General features: G+C 42.4%; 1 protein-coding gene across 15 annotated transcripts in view; it reads left to right on the top strand.

Annotated features, from left to right (window-relative positions):
- The window catches only part of kcnj15 (potassium inwardly rectifying channel subfamily J member 15), a 59930-nt gene extending 39510 nt beyond the window's left edge, over nt 1-20420 (top strand). For 7 of the 15 annotated variants that reach the window (XM_063050386.1, XM_063050381.1, XM_063050387.1 and 4 more), the window contains 2 exons: nt 12818-12963; nt 15854-20420. In XM_063050386.1, coding sequence (XP_062906456.1) covers nt 15870-16976 — 1107 coding nt within the window. In that variant the 5' untranslated portion in view covers nt 12818-12963; nt 15854-15869 and the 3' untranslated portion in view covers nt 16977-20420. Of the gene's footprint in view, nt 1-12817; nt 12964-14509; nt 14597-15853 lie in introns of all 15 variants that reach the window. The other 8 variants (XM_063050379.1, XM_063050395.1, XM_063050391.1 and 5 more) reach the window with 3 other exon arrangements.
- Nucleotides 20421-20773: the final 353 nt, after the last annotated feature.

The following is a 20773-nucleotide window of genomic DNA, read 5'->3' as shown; positions in this document are numbered from 1 at the left end:
GACGTTTCAGCCCTCTGGGTAGTGCCACTGTCTGACTATGCCAGGTGATCAATTCTGGCTTTTGATCCTCAGAATCAGGTTTAATACCACTGGTGTACGCTGTGAAATGTGTTGTTTTGCAACAGTAGTACATTGTAATATATAATAACAAAACTAATAAATTACAATTAGTATATATAAAAACAATTAAATTAAATAAGTAGACAAAAAGGGAGGAGAAAAATTGAGGTTGTACTCATGGGTTCATTGTCCATTCAGAAATCGGATGGCAGAGGGGAAGAAGCTGTTCCTGAAATGTTGAGTGTGTGCCTTCAGGCTCCTGGTTCTCTGCCATGATGCTAGCAATGAGAACAGGGTGTGAACTGGATGATAGGGGTCCTTAATGATGGATGTCGCCTTTTTTGAGGCATTAGCTTTTGTAGGTGTCTTTGATGCTGGGGAGGCTATTGCCCGTGGTGGAGTTGGCTGAATTTACAACCTTCTGCAGGCTTCTTCCATACCTTTTTATTGCATGTCTCCTTTGATTGTATAGGTTTCCTCTGGGTGCTCCAATTTCACCTTACTTAGAGTTGTGTATAGTCATTCTGTTCAACATTTCTTAAATTGAATCTGCTTCCACGGTTGACCAGTGCAAACCTCTCAACTACTGGAAATAGTCTACTTTTAATAACAATAAGTACTTTATTGATCCCGAGTGGGGAAATTATTTCATTACAGCAGCAACATTTAAAACACACACTTGGCAAAAATAATAAATATAACAATGACAATTTACTGATGTGCAGTAATAATGTATGAAATAATAAAACTATTGTACTATAATGTGTGTTCTTCTGTTGCACAGAGATGAATTGTTGTAGATGCTTACTGCATTTGGTAGGAAAGATTTTCTGTAACAATCCTTGTGACAACAGAGTTGAATGAGTCTGTTGGAAAAGGAGCTCTGCTGTTTATTCAGTAGGTCATGGAGAGGATGAGCCAGATTGTCCATAATGGACAACAGTTTGTTTAGTGACCTCCTCTCCACCACTAACTCAAAAGAGTCCGGGTTGTAGCCTTTGAGTTTATTAAACTTTTTTTTTTTGCATCACCAGCACCAATGCTGCTCCCGCAACGTAAATCTGCAAAGAAGACTGCACTTGCTACGGCAGACTGGTAAAAGGTCTCCAACATCCTGCTGCACACATCGAAGGGTCTCAGCTTCCTTAGAAAATAGTCTGCTCATCCCCTTCATGGAAACAGCCTTGGTGTTGTTTTTCCAGTCAAATCTGTTGTCAAAGTGAACACCCAAGTATTTGTACTCCTCCACACTGTAACCTCTTCTCCCAGAATGCATACAGGACTCATCACAGTCCTCTTTCTCCTAAAATCAATCACCATCTCCCTGGTTTTGGCCACATTCAGGAGCAGGTGATTCCTCCTGCACCATTCCACAAACTCATCCACCAGTCTTCTGTACTCTGACTCCTGCCCATCTCTGACACACCCAACCACAGCGGAGTCATCAGAGAACTTCTGCAAGTGACAAGACTCAGAGATGTACTGAAAGTCTGAGGTGTAGAGTGTGAACAGAAACCGAGACAGAAAAGTCCCTTGTGGCCCTCCAGTGCCACTCGCCACCATCTCAGACAGAGAACTACCCAGACGTACAAACTGGGGTCTATCTGACAGGTAGTCAGTAATCCAGGAGATGATGGATTTGTCTACACCCATCTTTTGCAGCTTCTCACGCAGAAGAAGTAGCTGGATTGTATTGAAGGCACTAGAGAAATTAAAAACTGTGTTTCTCACAATGCCACCAGTATCATCCAGGTGGGAGCGAACTTGCCGCAACAGGTAGATGATGGCATCATCCACTTCCACATGAGGTTGGTAGGAAAATTGTAGAGGGTCCAACGAAGATCTCACCTGTGGTCTAAGGTAAGTCAGGACTAGCCTCTCCAGCAGCTTCATCACATGAGATGTGAGGGCAATTGGTCTGTAGTCATTCAGTACAGATGGAGTCACCTTTTTGGGTCCAGGAACCAAGCGGGAAGTTTTCCATAGAACTGTTATCTTTTCCTGATTCAGATTCAGATTGTAAAGATGCTGTAAAATATCAGACAGCTAGCTTGCCCAGGCTTTCAGTACCCTGTGGCCGATAGCATCCGGTCCAGCAGACTTGGTTGATGTAGTCTCTCCAGCTATCTCTTAACCTGACCTGCATTAGCAATCAGAGTTAGCTACCTGTTGCAAACATTCTGAATTATTATCATTTCCATTCAATATCATGCTTGGTGGCTGTTTTAGTGACGTTGTGTAGTGCCATTTCTAGCCAATGGTTGTGGTCCAGAGGCCCTGCATGTAGAGCAGCGCACACAAAGTGCTGGAGGAACTCAACAGGTCAGGCAGCATCGATGGAAAGGAATAACAAGTCAATGTCTTCAGCCTCAACCCTTCATCACGGCAGGAAAGGAAGGGGGAAGAAGCCAGTAGAATAAGGTGGGAGGAATAGGAGGAGCACATGCTGGAAGGTGATGCGAGGGGAAAGGTAGGTGGGTGGGAGAAGACAGGGACACAGGGATTTGAAGTTTAGATGCTGGGAGATCATAGGTGGAAAAGCTAAAGTGCTGAAGAAGGAGGAATCTGATGGGAGAGGAGAGCTACATCCACAGAAAAAGAATCTTGGGGTTGTATGTGGTGACATGTATGTACGCTGATAATAAATTTTACTTTGAACTTTGAACAGAACCATGGAAGAAAGGGAAGGAGGAAGGGCATCAGAGGGGAGTGCTAGGCAGGTAGAGGAAAGCCCACCCAAAAATGTCAATTCTTACATTCTTCTGACCACTTCTATTTGTCCTCATAACTAAGGTCTTCATTGCCAAAATTACTCTAGAAATGGGGTTCCTAACCTAGGGTCATGGATCCCTTGCTTGATAGTATTGGTCCATGGCATAAAAATCGGTTGGGAATGCTTGCTCTCGAAGATGATTTTCAGGACTTTCATCGTCATTGTGGCTATCCCACGAGGGTGAGGATGATCGTCTTCATTCTGAAGAATTGGCCCACAGAGTGAAGGTGCCTGAGTGTGTATTTGATGTTGCACTCCAAGAAGCACACGATACTTCACAAATCAATCAACTGATTCCAATGGCATGGGAACCACGACGATTGGAGCTGATGGATTTGTTGCAGCCTTCATCCACCTTCCCATCCGTTGAGTTCGAAGTAACTTTGTCCGCCTGTTCCACCGTTGAGGTCTTTGTCAGGGACCTCACCCTCGACCTTACCGCCATGGGTGACCCTACCAGGAGCATAGCTCCAGACGGCATCACTCTCGGGATCTCAGGACCACACAAGCTTCTCCACTACGACAAGGTGACAATCTACAGAGAAGTTTCAGGACTTTTCACCATTCCTAATGTGAACTGCCAAAGAAACGAACACAAAAATGAAAGTTATGATTGAACCAGTATTTCAAAAACACTTTGTGACTTTCTTGCTTGTAAAGCCCAGAAGCCAATACGGATTTGGATTCAGATTCAGATTTATTTATCGCACGTACATCAAACTCCAGAGTGAAAATCCGTCACTTGCATTAACAAGCTACACACCTAGGGATGTGCCGGGGGGCAGCCTGCAAATGTCACCACACATTCCTATGCCAACATAGCATGCCTAAAATGCTTGGCAGAACAACACAGAGCTCAACAAAAACACAACAAGCAACAAAACAACAACAGCAAATCCAGCCCCTTTCCTCCCTCCAACTCACCCAAGCTCACAGATGATCCTGTAACTCCAGCCAAGGCTACAGTCCAATTTCCAAACACTTTTAATTATTTAGTCAAAGTCCTACTACATAGAAATAGGCCTATCCACCCTTCAAATATGCCGACCATCATTCAAAGTTCAAAGTAAAATTTATTATCCGAGTACATGCAGTACGCGTCACCACATACAACCCTGAGATTCTTTTCCTTGCGGGCATATTTATCAAGTCTACAGAACAGTAACTGTAATGAGCAACAAACTACGACAACGTTTCATGCAGATGTGCATCAGTACCTGTGAGGTACTGGGCTGAATCCATTACCTTTTGTAGGATTCTCTGCTTAAGGGCATTGGTATTCCCATACCTGGCTGTAATATAGCCAGTAAGCACACTTTTCACCACTTATCTATAATCATTTATACACCTATTTATGCAGTTCCTACAATAATTACATTTTTCCCTTGTATTTCAATCAACTTTCCACAGATTTCACCACTCACTTACACATTCAGGGCCATTTACAGCGACCTATTGCCTTAGGACTCTGCCATAGTTGGATGCATCAGCAAGGGAGATGAGGCTGAGTTCAGGGCTACGGTAGGAAACTTTGTCACATGGTGTGAGCAGAATTATCTGCAGCTTAATGTGAAAATGACTAAGGAGCTGGTGGTAGACCTGAGGAGAGCTAAGGTACCGGTGACCCCTGTTTCCATCCAGGGTGTCAGTGTGGACATGGTGGAATATTACAAATACCTAGGGATACGAATTGACAATAAACTGGACTGGTCTAAGAACACTGAGGCTGTCTACAAGAAGGGTCAGAGCCGTCTCTATTTCCTGAGGAGACTGAGGTCCTTTAACATCTGCCAGACGATGCTGAGGATGTTCTACGAGTCTGTGGTGGCCAGTGTGATCATGTTTGCTGTTGTGTGCTGGGGCAGCAGGCTGAGGGTAGCAGACACCAGCGGAATCAACAAACTCATGCGCAAGGCCAGTGATGTTGTGGGGATGGAACTGGACTCTCTGATGGTGGTGTCTGAAAAGAGGATACTGTCCAAGTTGCATGCCATCTTGGACAATGTCTCCCATCCACTACATAATGTACTGGTTGGGCACAGGAGTACATTCAGCCAGAGACTCATTCCACCCGAGATGCAACACTGAGCGTCATAGGAAGTCATTCCTGCCTGTGACCATCAAACTTTACAACTCCTCCCTTGGAGGGTCAGACACCCTGAGCCAATAGGCTGGTCCTGGACTTATTTCCTGGCATAATTTACATATTATTATTTAACTATTTATGGGTTTATTACTAATTAATTATTTATGGTGCAACTGTAACAAAAACCAATTTCTCCTGGGATCAACAAAGTTATGACTATGACTATGACTGTTGACCTGCAGCCTGTACACCTATGGGATGTGGAAGGTAACTAGGGCACCTGAAGGAAATCCATATGGCCACTGGGGAACAAGTATAAACAGTACAGGGAGAGTAGTGGATGTCAGAATCGAACTGGGGATGCAGGAGCTGAATAGCACTACTTTTGATGCCTGTGTTACTGTGCTGCCCCTCAGTGGCACAGATTTGTGCACATACACCCCCAAACCTTTTGGTTCATTTTCTCTGTTCAAAATTATGCCCCCTAGTTCACTTGATCTCTCTTTGTCCTTCCTACTAAAATGTAACATTTTGCTCTTTGCAATGTTAAATTTCATCTGCCAAACTTCTATAAGGATGTAAAAGGAAAAAGATAAGGCAGATTCCAATGTGGGTCCAATACAGAAGGAAATGATAAATTATATTCTGCGGTCAGGAAATGGCAGAGAAATTAGGCAAATATGTTGTCCCTGTCTTTGCTGAAGGTACAGAATGCATCTGAGCATAATAACAGGTCCAGTGGGAATGAAGAGCTGAAAGAAATTAGCATTAGTTTTTTTTAAAAAAAGGGCATTGGATAAAATAATGGGACCGAAAGGCAATAAATCCCTTGATCTGATGACCTAGGTTTCAATATTGTGCAAGAGATTGGCATGGTGAAAGTGGATGTATTGGCTCTCGTCGTCCAAAACTCTATTGATTCAAGAATGGTTCCCACTGATGGGAAACAGGAAATGTAAACCCACTATTTAAGATAGAAGGATAAGAAAAAATGGAGATATACAGACTAGTTGACCTGACCTTTGCAATAAGGAAAATGCTCAAATCTATTACTATGGAAGAGGTAACATGACACTTAATGAGGACTGGACACAGTCAGCATGTATATATGAAAAGAGCAATTTGCCGCATTTTCTGATCATTTACCTAGCAGAATAGATGAGGTGAAGCTGTGGTGTTCAAAGGCATTCTATAAGATACCATGCAGAGGTTGTTGAATAAGACTGTGTGTAGGACTGAAGGGAGTAAACTGAGTATTAGTTATTGGATGGAAATGGGCAGTAGGGACAAATGAGCTATTTTCAGGTCGATAAGGTGCCGCACAAAAGACTTATAAATAAGATACGGATGCATGGAATTGGAGGAAGTGTATCAGCATGGATAGTGGATTGGTTAACCAATAGAAGGCAGAGAGTTGGTATAAGTGGGTGTTTCTCCGGTTGGCAGTTTGTGGTGAGTGGGGTGCCGCAGGGGTCGGTGCTGGGCCCACAGCTGTTTACCATTTACATTGATGATTTGGAAGAGGGGACTGAGTGTAGTGTAGCAAAATTTGCTGATGACACTAAACTAAGTGGAAAAGCAAATTGTACAGAGGATGTGGAGAGTCTGAAGAGGGATATAGATAGGTTAAGTGTCTGGTAGATGGAACACAGTGTTGGTAAATGCGAGATCATCCACTTTGGAAGAAATAAGAGAAGAGTAGATTATTATTTAAATGGTGAAAGATTGCAGCATGCTGTTGTACAGAGGGACTTGGGAGTGCTTGTACATGAACCGCAAAATGTTGGCTTGCAGGTACAACAGGTTATTAAGAAGGCAAACGGAACGTTGGCCTTCATTGCTAGAGGGATTGAATTCAAGAACAGGGAGGTTATGCTGCAACTATACAGGGTACTGGTGAGGCCGCACCTGAAGTACTGTGTGAAGTTCTGATCTCCATACTGGAGGAAGGATATATTGGCTTTGGAGGCAGTGCAGATGAGGTTTACCAGCTTGATTCCAGGGATGAAGGGGTTAACCTATGAGGAGAGTTTGAGTTGCCTGGGACTATACTCTTTGGAGTTCAGAAGAATGAGAAGGGATCTTATAGAAACATACAAAATTTTGAAAGGGATAGATAAGATAGAAGTAGGAAAGTTGTTTCCATTGGTAGGTGAGACTAGAACTAGGGGACATTGCCTCAAGATTCAGGGGAGAAGATTTAGGACGGAGATGAGGAGAAACTGTTTTTCCCGAAGTGGTGAATCTTTGGAATTCTCTGCCTAGGGAAGCAGTTGAGGCTTCTTCACTAAATATATTTAAGAAACAGTTAGATAGGTGTTTGCATAGTAAGGGAAATTAAGGGTTATGGGGGGGAAAGGCAGGTAGATGGAGCTGAGTTTACGGACAGATCAGCCATGATCTTATTGAATGGCAGGGCAGGCTCGATGGGCCAGATGGCCTACTCCTGCTCTTGTATCTTGTGTTCTTGTGACTGACTAGTGACATGTTGCAAGATACTGTGCTGTGACCCCAGCTTTTCATAAGGATTTGGATGAGGGGACTATATATATTCAAGTTTGCTAGTAGGACAATGGTGACGGTGGTACAAACGCAGAGGGATGCAGAGAGGTTTCAGAAGCATATTCATTTTCCAAATTAATGGGTGAAGGTAAGGTAGATGGTTTACAACTTGAGAAAATGTGATGGCATCTATTTTGGTAGAAAACACAGTTCGCAGGCTATTCGGAAAGGCCTGGGTATCCTTGTACACTGTTACTGAAAGTAAACAGTTAGGAAAGCTCCTGGTCTTTATTGCAGGAGGATTTGAATCAGAAACAAGTGTGTTGCTTGGATCAGAATCAGGTTAAATATCACTGGCATATGTCATGATATTTGATACTGTGTAGCAGCAGTACAATGCAATACATAATAAAAACTAAATTACTGCAAGGATATATACTGAAGTTTAAATATATAGTGCAAAAAGAGAAAAAGTAGTGAGGTATTCATGGGTTCAAAGTTCAAGTTCAAAGTACATTTATTATCAAGGTGTGTATATACACATCATGCAACCTTGAGATTTGTCCCCTAACAGTCAGCCACGAAACCAAGACGCCCACAAATAGAAGACTATTTAACACTCAATGTGCAGATAATAAAAACCACATCATGCCCATAAAAAAAAGAATAAAATAGCTCATAAAAAAAGACCGTCAAACACCCAATGTGCAATGAAAGAAAACATCAAGCAAATAGTAATGGCAAACAAGTAGTATTTCTGAACTGAAGTCCACAAGACGGTCCCATATTTCGGCGCAGAGGTGAGTAAACGCAGTAGAGCAGCGATCTGAACTGACCCTCACCTCGCCTTGAGCCCCTACACCCTGATCTTTATAATCTGACCTGCCACTTAACACACAAACTGCCACTTTGAACAGCGATCTGAACTGGCCCGTGCCTTACCTCTGGCCTCGACACCCTGATCTTTTCAATCTGGTCCGGCACTCAAATCTCCATCTGAGCAACAGGATCTGCTGTTTGGAAACACCAGACCTCACCGTCTCTAGTTGGCCTGTAAATCTCCAGCCGAACATTGTGTTCGGTAACACCAACACGCTCTGGGGTCTGGGCATTGCAGCTTCGATGTGGCTTGTTCAATGTTGTCCATTCAGAAAGATTCCTGGGAAAGGAGAAGAAGCAGTTCCTGAATCATTGAGTACATACCTTCAGGCCCCTGTGTATCCTCCCTGATGGTAGCAAAGAGAAGGGGGCATATCGTGGGTGATGGGGTCCCTTAATGATGGGTGCAGCCTTTTTGAGGCATCGCTCCTTGAAGATGTCCTGGATGCTGGGGCGGCTAGTGCCCGTGATGGAGCTGACTGAGTTTACAGTTTTCTGCAGCTTAGTTCGATGCTGTGCAGTGGTCCTTCTGTACCAGACAGTGATGTAGCCAGTTAGAATACTCTGCACAGTACACCTCTAGAAATTTGCGAGTGTCTTTAGTGACATACCAAATCTCCTCAAACTCCTAATGAAATACATCTGCTCTTATGCCTTCTTTGTAAATGCATCAATATGTTAGGCCCAGGATAAATCCTCAAAGATGTTGATACCCAGAAACTTGAAATTGCTCACTCTCTCCACTTCTGACCCCTCTGAGGACTGGTGTGTGTTCTCTCATCTCGCCCTTTCTGAAGTCCACAATCAATTCTTTGGTCTTGCTGACACTGAGTGCAAGGTTGTTGCTGCGACACCACTCAACCAGCTGATCTGCCTTGCTCCTGTATGCCCTCTCATCACCATCTGATGTTCTGCCAACGATAGCTGTGTTACCAGCAAATTTATAGATGGTATTTGAGCTGTGCCTAACCACACAGTCATGGGTGTACAGAGAGTAGAGCGGAGGGCTAAGCGTACATCCTTGAAGTGTGACACCCTGATCTTTTCAATCTGCTCCGGCACTCAAATCGCCATCTGAGCAACAGGATCTGCTGTTTGGAAACACCAGACCTCACCGTCTCTATTTGGCCTGTAAATCTCCATCCGAACATTGTGTTCAGTAACACCAACACGCTCTGGGGTCTGGGCATTGTTAGTCAGTGAGATGGAGATGTTGTTTCTGATCTGCACAGATCACGCTCTACAGGTTAGGATGTTGAGGACCCAGTTGCATAGGCAGGTAGAGACCCAGGTTTTGGAGCTTTCTGAACAGAACTGGAGGAATGATTGTGTTAAATGCTGAGCTGAAGTCAACAAGCTCATTCGTAAGGCCAGTGATGTTGTGGGGGTGGAACTGGACTCTTTCACGGTGGTGTCTGAAAAGAGGATGCTGTCTAAGTTGCATGCCATCTTGGTCAATGTCTCCCATCCACTACATAATGTACTGGTTGGGCACAGGAGTACATTCAGCCAGAGACTCATTCCACTGAGATGCAGCACTGAGCGTCATAGGAAGTCATTCCTGCCTGTGGCCATCAAACTTTACAACTTCTCCCTTGGAGGGTCACACACCCTGAGCCAATAGGCTGGTCCTGGACTTATTTCATAATTTAATGGCATACTTTACATATTACTATTTAACTATTTATGGTTCTATTACTATATTATTTATGGTGCAACTGTAACAAAAACCAATTTCCCCCGGGATCAATAGAGTATGACTATGACTATAAGCAACAGCCTGACGTATTGGTATTGTCTGGCTGATCCAAGGCCACGTGAAGAGCCAATGAGATCACGCCCGCTTTAGACCTATTGTGGCAATAGGCAAATTGCAGAGGGTCCAGGTCCAGATCCGGGTTCTTGTTTAGGCAAGTAGAACATTTATACTCTTGAGTACAAGAGTATAGATGTTCTACTGCAATTATACATGGCATGTGGTGAGATCTTACCTGGAGTTCTTAGCTAAGGCAAGATATACACTCGGTATATTCATGGTCTTCTTCTGCATCCTTTACCATACACTCTTGCCAAACAAGTAAAAGAAGAGATAAGTTTTATGTTTAAGTAGAGAGAACCTGTCTAGGGTCAATTCTCAATGCTAGACTCACTAGGCTAGGAACTGCTCAAGCAGCCCCCCCCCACCACTAATACCACGAGGACTGGCATGTACATGAGTGACGTGTTGCCAATGGACCATGAAGATGTAAATGACATTTTCAGCTGGTATCCAGATGATTGATGCATGCGGCTAAAGGCACTGTGCACATGCCCTCCATATAATAGAACATCAAGTACACTGAGGAGTTGGAAGCAAAAATCATGGATTTTTGATTGGCACAGTATACAATTTGATTATCACCCTCACATACCCAGATATAGTGAAAAACTTTGTTCTGCATGCTGTTCACACAAATTATTTTATCATATCAATACATCGAGGTAGTACAAGGGAAAAGCAATAAATAATGCTGAACATTGTGTTACAGTTCCAGACAAGGTGTAATGCAGGTAGGTATCAAGGTACAATGCCATGACAGGGTAGATTGTGAGGTCAAGACTCCATCTTATCATACGGTGGACTGTTCAGTGTATCATAGCAGCAGGATAGAAGCTGTCCACGAGCCTGGTGGTATATGCTTTTGTATTATCTGCCTAATAGGAGGGGGGAGCTGAGAAAATGTTTGTGGTCTTTGATTAAGTTGATTGCATTCCTGAGACAGGAAAAAGTATAGACAGTCAGAGGAGGGGAGGCTAGTTTCTGTGATGTGCTGAGCTGTGTCCACAACTCTCAGCAGTTTGGGCAGAGCAGTTACCATACCAATCCTTTATGAAGCTTTCTATGGGGTATCAATAAAATTGGTGAGGGCCAACCTGGACATGCTGATTTTCTCTACTCTCCTGAGGAGGTAGAGGCAACTATGTACTTTCTTGCCCATAGTGTCAACATGGTTGGACCAGGCCAAGCTGTTGGTGGTGTTCATGCCTAGCATCTTGACACTCTCAACTCTCAGTGAGACAGTAAGCTCCTTATGGTGATCAATAAATAGTTTTCCATGAAGTGTCAAATAGCACATAACATTTTCTAAGTGGTTAAATTCCTCAACCAGTGTGCTAAAGGTTTCCTTGTTCGGAGCACAAGAAAAACATTGAGAAACTGTACTAAGATCTTGGTAGTAAATTACAATAATTCTTCATTAACACATGCAGTAATGCAAATTTATTCCCTATCCTTGCATTAACATCTAACTTTATTTTTAACATAATTTTTATAATTGATTTTTTTTTGCGAAGTGTCACACCCTGACTGACACACGACAACAAATTCCTAATACATGTACATATACAGTTGAAGTCAGAAGTTTACATACACCTTAGCCAAATACACTTAAAAAAAAGTTTTTCACAATTCCTGACATTTAATCCTAGAAAACATTCCCTGTCTTAGGTCAGTTAGGATCACTATTTTAAGAATGTGAAATGTCAGAGTAATAGTAGAGAGAATAATTTATTTCAGCTTTTATTTCTTTCATCACTTTCCCAGTGGGTCAGAAGTTTACGTACACTTTGTTAGTATTTGGTAGCATTGTCTTTAAGTTGCTCAACTTGGGTCAAATGTTTTGGATAGCCTTCCACAAGCTTCTCACAGTAGGTTGCTGGAATTTTGTTCCATTACTCCAGACAGAACTGGTGTAACTGAGTCAGGTTTGTAGGCCTCCTTGCTTTCACACGATTTTTCAGTTCTGCCCACAAATTTTCTATCGGATTGAGGTCAGGGCTTTGTGATGGCCACTCCAATACCTTGACATTGTTGTCCTTAAGCAGTTTTGCCACAATTTTGGAGGTATGCTTGGGGTTATTGTCCATTTGGAAGACCCATTTGCGACCGAGCTTTAACTTCCTGGCTGATGTCCTGAGATGTTGCTTCAATATATCCACATAGTTTTCCTTCCTCATGCCATCTATCTTGTGAAATGCACCAGTCCCTCCTGCAGCAAAGCACCCCCACAACATGATGCTGCCACCCCCATGCTTCACGGTTGGGATGGTGTTCCTTGGCTTGCAAGCCTTACTCTTTTTCCTCCAAACATAACGATGGTCATTATGACCAAACAGTGCAATTTTTGTTTCATCGGACCAGAGGACGTTTCTCCAAAAAGTAAGATCTTTTTCCCCATGTGCACTTGCAAACTGTAGTCTGGCTTTTTTATGGTGGTTTTGGAGCAGTGGCTTCTTCCTTGCTGAGCAGCCTTTCAGGTTATGTCGATAAAGGACTCGTTTTACTGTGGATATAGATACTTGTCTACCTGTTTCCTCCAGCATCTTCACAAGGTCCTTTACTGCTGTTCTGGGATTGATTTACACTTTTCGTGCCAAAGTACGTTCAACTCTAGGAGACAGAATGCGTCTCCTTCCTGAGCGGTATGACGGTTGCCTGGTCCCATGGTGTTTATACTTGCGTACTATTGTTTGTACAGATGAACGTGGTACCTTCAGGCGTTTGGAAATTGCTCCCAAGGATGAACCAGACTTGACATCATTTTCTGACCTCAATCCGATAGAAAATTTGTGGGCAGAACTGAAAAAGCGTGTGCGAGCAAGGAGGCCTACAAACCTGACTCAGGTACACCCGTTCTGTCTGGAGGAATGGAACAAAATTCCAGCAACTTACTGTGAGAAGCTTGTGGAAGGCCATCCAAAACGTTTGACCCAAGTTAAACAACTTAAAGGCAATGCTACCAAATACTAACAAAGTGTATGACCCACTGGGAAAGTGATGAAAGAAATAAAAGCTGAAATAAATCATTCTCTCTACTATTATCCTGACATTTCACATTCTTAAAATAAAGTAGTGATCCTAACTGATCTAAGACAGGGAATATTTTCTAGGATGAAATGTCAGGAATTGTGGAAAAACTGAGTTTAAATCCATTTGGCTAAGGTGTATGTAAACTTCTGACTTCAACTGTATATGGTGAATAAAGTCCATCCTTGATTCATTAAGTATAAGGAGTCCCATATCTGCAGTGTTCTACTTGCTCTACTCATGTGCCACTCCAGTCACAACACAAATTGAATATTCCACCCTTGTGCATATATACAAAATAAATGTATGGAATATGAAAGAAGATAGATCAGGATTGGAGGTGGGTTAAATATTGTGGTTCAGAGAGAACTTCCCTAGATGTTAGTTAGAGAAATAGTGGCATTATGTTATTAGGTAGAAAACACCAGAGTTTTGTCCCTTTTAGCAACAAAGGAACTGGGATTTAGTTAGCATAGTTTCTTCCTGGGACAAGTCAACTTTAGCTCAATTGATAAGGCCTTTGTCCCTGGGTTAGAAGCCTAAAGGTTTGTTTAAGCCTTGGACTTTTCTATGAATTCTGGGAATTTAGCTTGTGTAGTTATCTGATGAGACTTCAATGGACTCTTTTACAATTATTTTGCAGAAAAATGTTAGGATTTTGAAAAATGCTGATGAAGCAACAACCCCTCTGTAGATTCTTTCAAAATCACCTACTTAATCAATTGATCAGTACTTCCCTGTCCATTAAAGCAGACCAGGTGTTCCTGTGCAATATTGATGTGTCATGTTGTCAGGGGTGTGGCCCTTCAGCTGAATACTATAAGGAGACTAAAATAGTATATTTGCTATATTTTAGTTGAATTAACAATTGGATCCTCACATAAACACTAAGACCTAAGCAGAAACAAATGCTTGATTTTTAAGTTCAGGTACTGTCTCCCTCCCACTCCCCCCCCCCCACCCCCCCAGTACTATCCTTTCTGCAGGAGTATAAAATTACCCAAAAATCCCTCTATTGTAGGAGCTTAATATTTTCACAGTAATCATCTTAATATTCCTCCTTCACTAACATAATAAAAAATCATTTAACTGTTTGTTCATCTGAAGGAGTTCACAAGAGTATGGAAGAGTACAAAATACTTCCTGCGTTTAGAAAGGAACAATTAGCATGACCTATAAATAATCTAGATTGCCTCACAGCCAAAGATTAATAGTTGTATATTAGAGAAACGTGGCAGAGCAGTTGTAACTGTGCATAATGAAAGCATAACCAATTAAACAGTTTCACTATTGTTGGTTGATAAATAATGTGGATTAATTAATCATGCAAATAATGGGTATGGTGCGTTTTTTTTTAAAATAGCAAAAAATGACTACAGCAAGACAAAACAGGAATTGAACATCTAAAGATTTTCTATGTTTAAGAACAACTAGCAAAAAAAAGTAACAGGTGGGTTAGCATGGCTGGTTGAGGTTTAGGTGATCTGGAGCATGTAAGAATAGAGCTAAGAAATATCAAGAGGCAGAAAATACAGAGGAAATTTTGAAACAGATGCACCATCAATCATGGTAAAGTTGGGAAGACATTAAACAGGAAATAATAAAGGTGTAACTGTAATCACAGATGAATTGGTATTGTATGCATTGATTGGGCTAGCTAAAACAGTAGCAGTACTGTAGAGGAGGAATTCCTGGAAGGTATATGGGATGGTATGCTTGAGCAACACCTTGTCGAACTAACTAGAGAGCAGGCCATTCTCAGCTGGGCATTGTGTAATGAGAAATAATTTATTGGCCATCTCACAGTGTAAGGCTCTTGGAAAGGAGCAACCATAACATAGTAAAGATCTTCATTTAGGTGAAGAGTGATATATTTGACTCTGAGACAAGGACCCTGATGAATCTAAACAATGATAGCCTGAGGCAACTATCAGACTGGAGAATGTTACTTATGGGGTTGGTTAGCAAATATATAAGTAGTTCAGAGATGAACGGCAACAATTGTTCATTCTTTAGCACAACACGAGGATAGCTCAACCAGGAAATTAGAGATAGTAATAGACACAAAATGCTTGAGGAACTCAGTAGGCCAGGCTGCAACGATGGTAAGGAATAAAATGTTGACATTTTAGGCCAAGACCCTTCATAAGTCCTGATGAAGGGTGTCAGCCCAAAATATTGACTCATTATTCTTTTTCATAGATGCTGCCTGACCTGCTGAGTTCCTCCAGAACTTTGTGTATATTACTCTGGGTTCCCAGCATTGCAGAAACTCTTATTTAGAATTATAATGAGGGATATTGTTAGATTAAAGTTGGAGACTGATAAATTGACCCAATAATGCAATAGCCTGGACCAGAATTTAGAACTCGGCAAAGGGGGACCACTGGATTAACAAAGAGGAGGAAAAGAGTGTATATGACTATGTTTGCAGGGAATAAGACATGCCATTAATTTTGGACTACGGTACACTGATGCTTCTTCATTGTCTGTTTAGTCAAACCATGATGTTTCAGGCAAGATGTTTTTTAAAAAAAATGTCATGAATAGATGTAAATAGAACCATGTGAAAAATAAGCATATTCAGTTGTAGAGCTTTTTTTCATATACTATATATTTCAATATAAGTTACTGTTTGCATATCTATTCAATACTTGTTGCAACATTAGTATTTAACAAACCTTTTTGTTGCCTATTTGCCTGCTAGATCATTACTTTTCAAGATGGACCACTCTGAGAACATTAGCATGATCGCCCCAGGCATAAGACGTCGTGTTGTGTCAAAAAGTGGTCATAACAATGTGAAGATTGACCAAGTGGACGGCTGGGCTTATCTCTACCTACAGGATCTCTGGACCACTGTCATTGACATGAAATGGCGCTACAAACTAACTCTCTTCACGGCAACGTTTGTGATGACCTGGTTTCTTTTTGGGATTCTCTGGTATGCCATTGCATTTGTTCATGGAGATTTAGAGTTGCTTCACCCACCAGCTAACCACACACCATGTGTTGTGAACATCGAGACCTTAACAGGAGCGTTCCTCTTTTCCCTTGAGTCCCAGACAACCATAGGATATGGTTTCCGGTGTATTACAGAGGAGTGCCCCTTTGCTATTATCCTGCTAATCACTCAACTGGTCATCACCACATTGGCAGAGATCTTTGTCACGGGCACTTTTCTGGCTAAGATCGCAAGGCCAAAAAAGCGCTCGGAGACCATCAGGTTTAGCTATCATGCTGCCATTGCCATTAGGGACAACAAGCTCTGTCTCATGCTTCGCGTGGCAAACATGAGGAAAAGTCTCCTACTCCAGTGCCAGCTTTCCGGGAAATTCTTGCACAACCACATCACAGTGGAAGGAGAGACCATCAAACTCAGACAGGAGCATGTGGATTTTCAAGTGGACACTGGCTCGGTCAGTCCATTCCTCATCTATCCTTTGACTTTTTATCACGTAATTGACGAGAAAAGCCCTCTGAACAGGTATACGTCGGCTAATCTAAGGAACACTGACTTTGAGTTGGTTGTCATTTTAAATGCCACGGTGGAGTCAACAGGTGCTGCCTGCCAGATCAGAACCTCTTATGTGCCAGAGGAGATACTCTGGGGATATGAATTTATGCCTCTTATGTCACTCTCTCCTGGTGGGAAATACTTGGTTGACTTTAGTTTCTTCGATAAGCTCAGGAAGAGCTCAAACCCTTACTTTGCCTCAAATGTACTTGGATACGGGGACATTGATAAGCTAAAGCTTGAGGAACAATACAGAGAGGATGAACAGAACAATCTGATCAGTCGAATCCAAACTGTTCAGAGCAATGTCTAACAATGCCTTGAGCCACAAAGTGACATGGAAAACTTCAGTGCCTTTTGAATGTCTTATAATCGGTGCACATTTGTTTGGTACATAATCGGCATTTAGTTAAAGCCATTATCAGAAAGTTCCCAATGGTTTTATGTAAAATGATCAACATTAGTAAAAATGTCAAGGGGGAAAATTGTTCATCTTTCCATTTGATTATTTTCTTTGTTAAAGTTTTCAATGATGTAACTTCTCCAGTGGCAATGCATGGGTGTTACAATGGTTATTGTTCCTCCAAAATTTCTCTTATTCCTCCTGATCTTTAAGGTATGATGCCTACTGTTTTTTGAGCTGTTGCATCCTTTGTTGAAATCAAGACTTTCACCTTGGTCCCAAAACTGCAGTGCAGTCATCTACATCCTTACCCTCTTGGCTTTAATGTGCAATCCACCATTTAAACCCACCATAGGAAGTACTTAACCAGCTGGTGCCCAATAGGAATTACAGCCTGACCATTGAATTATAGAATCATACAGCACAGAAACAGCCCACTATCTTTATTCTTGCCATCAAGTATCCATCTAAACCAAGGGTTCTCAAGCTTTATTATACCATGAACCCCCACCATTAACAGAGGGCTCCATGGACTGAGTTGGGAACCCCTGATCTAAACTAAACCCATTAGCCATTCCTTCTATGTCTTTATAGGTATGGTTAATGTTTTATTAACCTTCAATTTCATCAATTTTAATAAAGTAATTTCAAGTTCAAGTTTAATCGTCATTGAACTATACATGAATGCCTATGAATATAGCCAAACGAAACAGCATTACTCTGGGGCCAAATTGCAAAACGCAGTACCAACAGTCGTACACAGCACAAGACACACATAGCACGTCTAAGACAGCAGTGAATACAGTCACACAAAAATTATATAGTCCCAAGTATTCAACCCTAGGTAATTTCTGAAATAAGTACATGTTTGGCTCAGCATCGCGGGGCAAAGGGCCTGTTTTGCGCTGTAGGTTTTCTATGTTTCTATTCCAGTCCATGAATGTTGTAGCAGTCAGCAGATGAACACAAAAAGGATCAAGTGCTTTTCCTGAGTGTATGATGAATAAACTATTCTCGGGCTTCCAGCCGGGTATAGATATTAATTATAACCGGTTTCAATGACAAACTCCACCATCTTCATCAGGGATGGTGGAGCTTGTCATCGAAACATTGGCTATGGCTGATACCTGTACCCAGCTGGAAGCCTAAGAATAGTTTATTGGTCACAGTACATCTTCTTGGTGCCAATTTCATAGATTACTGCAGGTAATGTACATCAACATGCAAACACTTTGCGCAAAACATTGCTGTCTTCCTGTTTTATCACAGGACAGTATAGGGCATGAACTTGCCACACACAGTGTACTGCTTTAAGTTAGGCACCTAACAAGGTGAAAAGCAGAATAAAATGATATCTTACACAAATCAAAACTTGTTAGATCTATCCTCTCCCCAACCTGAGCCATGGAGGCTTTCAATCCAGACACTGCTTCAGCTGAGCAACCCCTGCTTTCTTACCACTCCTATCTTTTTGATCTCTTCCATCCAACCCCAGGACTTGCTCAATCTAGTCTCCTACCATTCCTCTTCTCTGCACTCCCTCCAGACTGGCTGTACTATCCATCTTTATTAAGCTGATCTCTATAGGGCTGTTTTTGCTGTGTGAGAGTTCTTTTAATTCTTTCTTGCTGCCAAGTGATTTGTTTCCATTGGTGAAGATAACAACCCTTATCTCAGACCTCTCTATATTGTACTTCTGCTGCAGAAGCCCAATATTTTCACTTATGCCAAACAGTTTTTACAGTGTCACATAATGTTTGAAAATTATTTCAGTTCTAGGAATTCAGTCACTCAGTCACAGAGCAATGCAGGTGGAAATGGGCCTTTCGGTCCAAACTATGAAGCCCTCCAAGATAGTCCCAACTTGCCTGTGCTTGGCCCTATCTCTCCAAACAGTTTCCAGTCACGTACTTGCCCAAATGTTTCTGAAATGTTATCGTACTTTCCTCAGCAATTTCTTCTGAGAACTCATTCCACATATGCACCACCCTTTTCATGAAGAAGGTGCCCCTCGGCTCCCTTTTAAATATTTCTCATCTCACCTTAAACCTATGCCCTCTAGTTTTTTTTTATTTCCTCTTCCTTGGGGGGGGGAGTGAAAGGGTGAACATCTATACCCCCTCACAGTTTTATACATCTCTATATTTACCCCCTTTATATAACCTGTCTAACTTCATATCACTCAGGCCCTCAAGTCCTGGCAGCGTTTTCTCAATCTTGTTTAAACTCTCTCCCATTCAATGATTGCCCTTCTATAATAGGGTAACTAAAAATTTATGCAGTACTCCAGATGTAGTCTCACCAGTGTCATATACAACTGCAACATAATCTCTCAACTCCTATACTCAAGACCCTCACTGATAAGGCCTAATGTCTTCACCCAGTGTACCTGTGATGCCACTATTAGCAAACCATATATTTGTCCTTCTATGTCTTTCAGCTCCACACACTGAGATCCCTCTGCTCTTCTCTTTGTCATGCAGTCAGAAGCGACTGAGGGAGAGGGGGCAATGCAATATGGCTGGTACATTGCGGCAGGAGATGTCATCACTTCCTAAGGACCATGAATACATGGGAAGTAGGAGGAGAGGAGATCTCCCAGGAGTTTCCTCAGCCCTTCTTGGTGTATTAATCAATGAGATCCAGATGTTTGCCTTGGTTATGGGTGCTCTGCACAGAAACACAATAGTGCCCAGGGTTTGAGGGTTGGTGTTTACCAAGGCACAAAGGGAGCACTGCATTGACTTATACTGGAAAATTTCTTACTTCCGCATACTGCACCATTACGTGATATCAATTTGGTCCTATGATTAAGCCGAGGAAGGAGAGGTGGGATGGTCATCAAATGAACACTGTCAGCTGCTGTTAGTAATGGCAATGGGGCAATGGAAAGGATGGGAATTAGGAGCTGGGGGAGGGATGACTGGTGGAGGTTCTAGGGTCAGAGTCTGGGGATCAAAGTCCCACGGTTGGTGAGTGCTGGGGTTGATACTGGGGGTCTAGGCCTGAAGGTTGAAGACTGAAGTCAGCAAGACCAGAGGTCGAGAAGCCAAAAACGTCATCTTGTCGAAGCCCCTGCATCAGCATATCCAAGTACGACGTGTGTGTGGAGTTTGCTTGCTTGGTTGATGTGTTTGTGAGGGGGAAAAGAAAGGACATGAAGGGCAAGTTGATAAGTAAATAACTTCCCTACCTGAGTGCATCCCAACATTAGCCCAGCAGCAACACACAATATGCTGGAAGGACTCAGCAGGTCGGGCAGTATCTATAGACACCCTTCATTAGGACCGGAAGATGGGAAAGAAGGTGGAGGGAGCGGAAGGAGACAAGCTGGCAAGTGGTAGATGAGACTAGGTGAGGGGAAGTTAGGGGGTGGGGAGGGGGAATGAAGTAAGAAGCTGGGAGACGATAGGTGGAAGTGTTAAAGGGCTGGAGAGAGAATTTGACAGGAAATGACAGTGGACCATGGACCAGGATTTCTTCAGGGAGGGGCTCTTTAATTCCCAGGGTAAAATGTGCTCTGAAAACATCATTCGCCTATGACTGCCTGAGGACAAACACGTTTCGGAGCAATTTATGCCTATATAGCTTTAAATAAGCATTGACCCTGGAAGGATGTGATTATATGCATGTTTGATCCAGAAAGCAACTCACTTGGGCAAAAGTGACAGGAGAAGGGGAGCACCTGGTCCAGTTTCTGATGTGGG

This window comes from Mobula hypostoma, chromosome 6, assembly GCF_963921235.1.
Source record: "Mobula hypostoma chromosome 6, sMobHyp1.1, whole genome shotgun sequence".
NCBI classification, from domain to species: domain Eukaryota; kingdom Metazoa; phylum Chordata; class Chondrichthyes; order Myliobatiformes; family Myliobatidae; genus Mobula; species Mobula hypostoma.
Note: the sequence above shows the minus strand (reverse complement) of the source record. Positions and strands in the feature narration are given on the sequence as shown.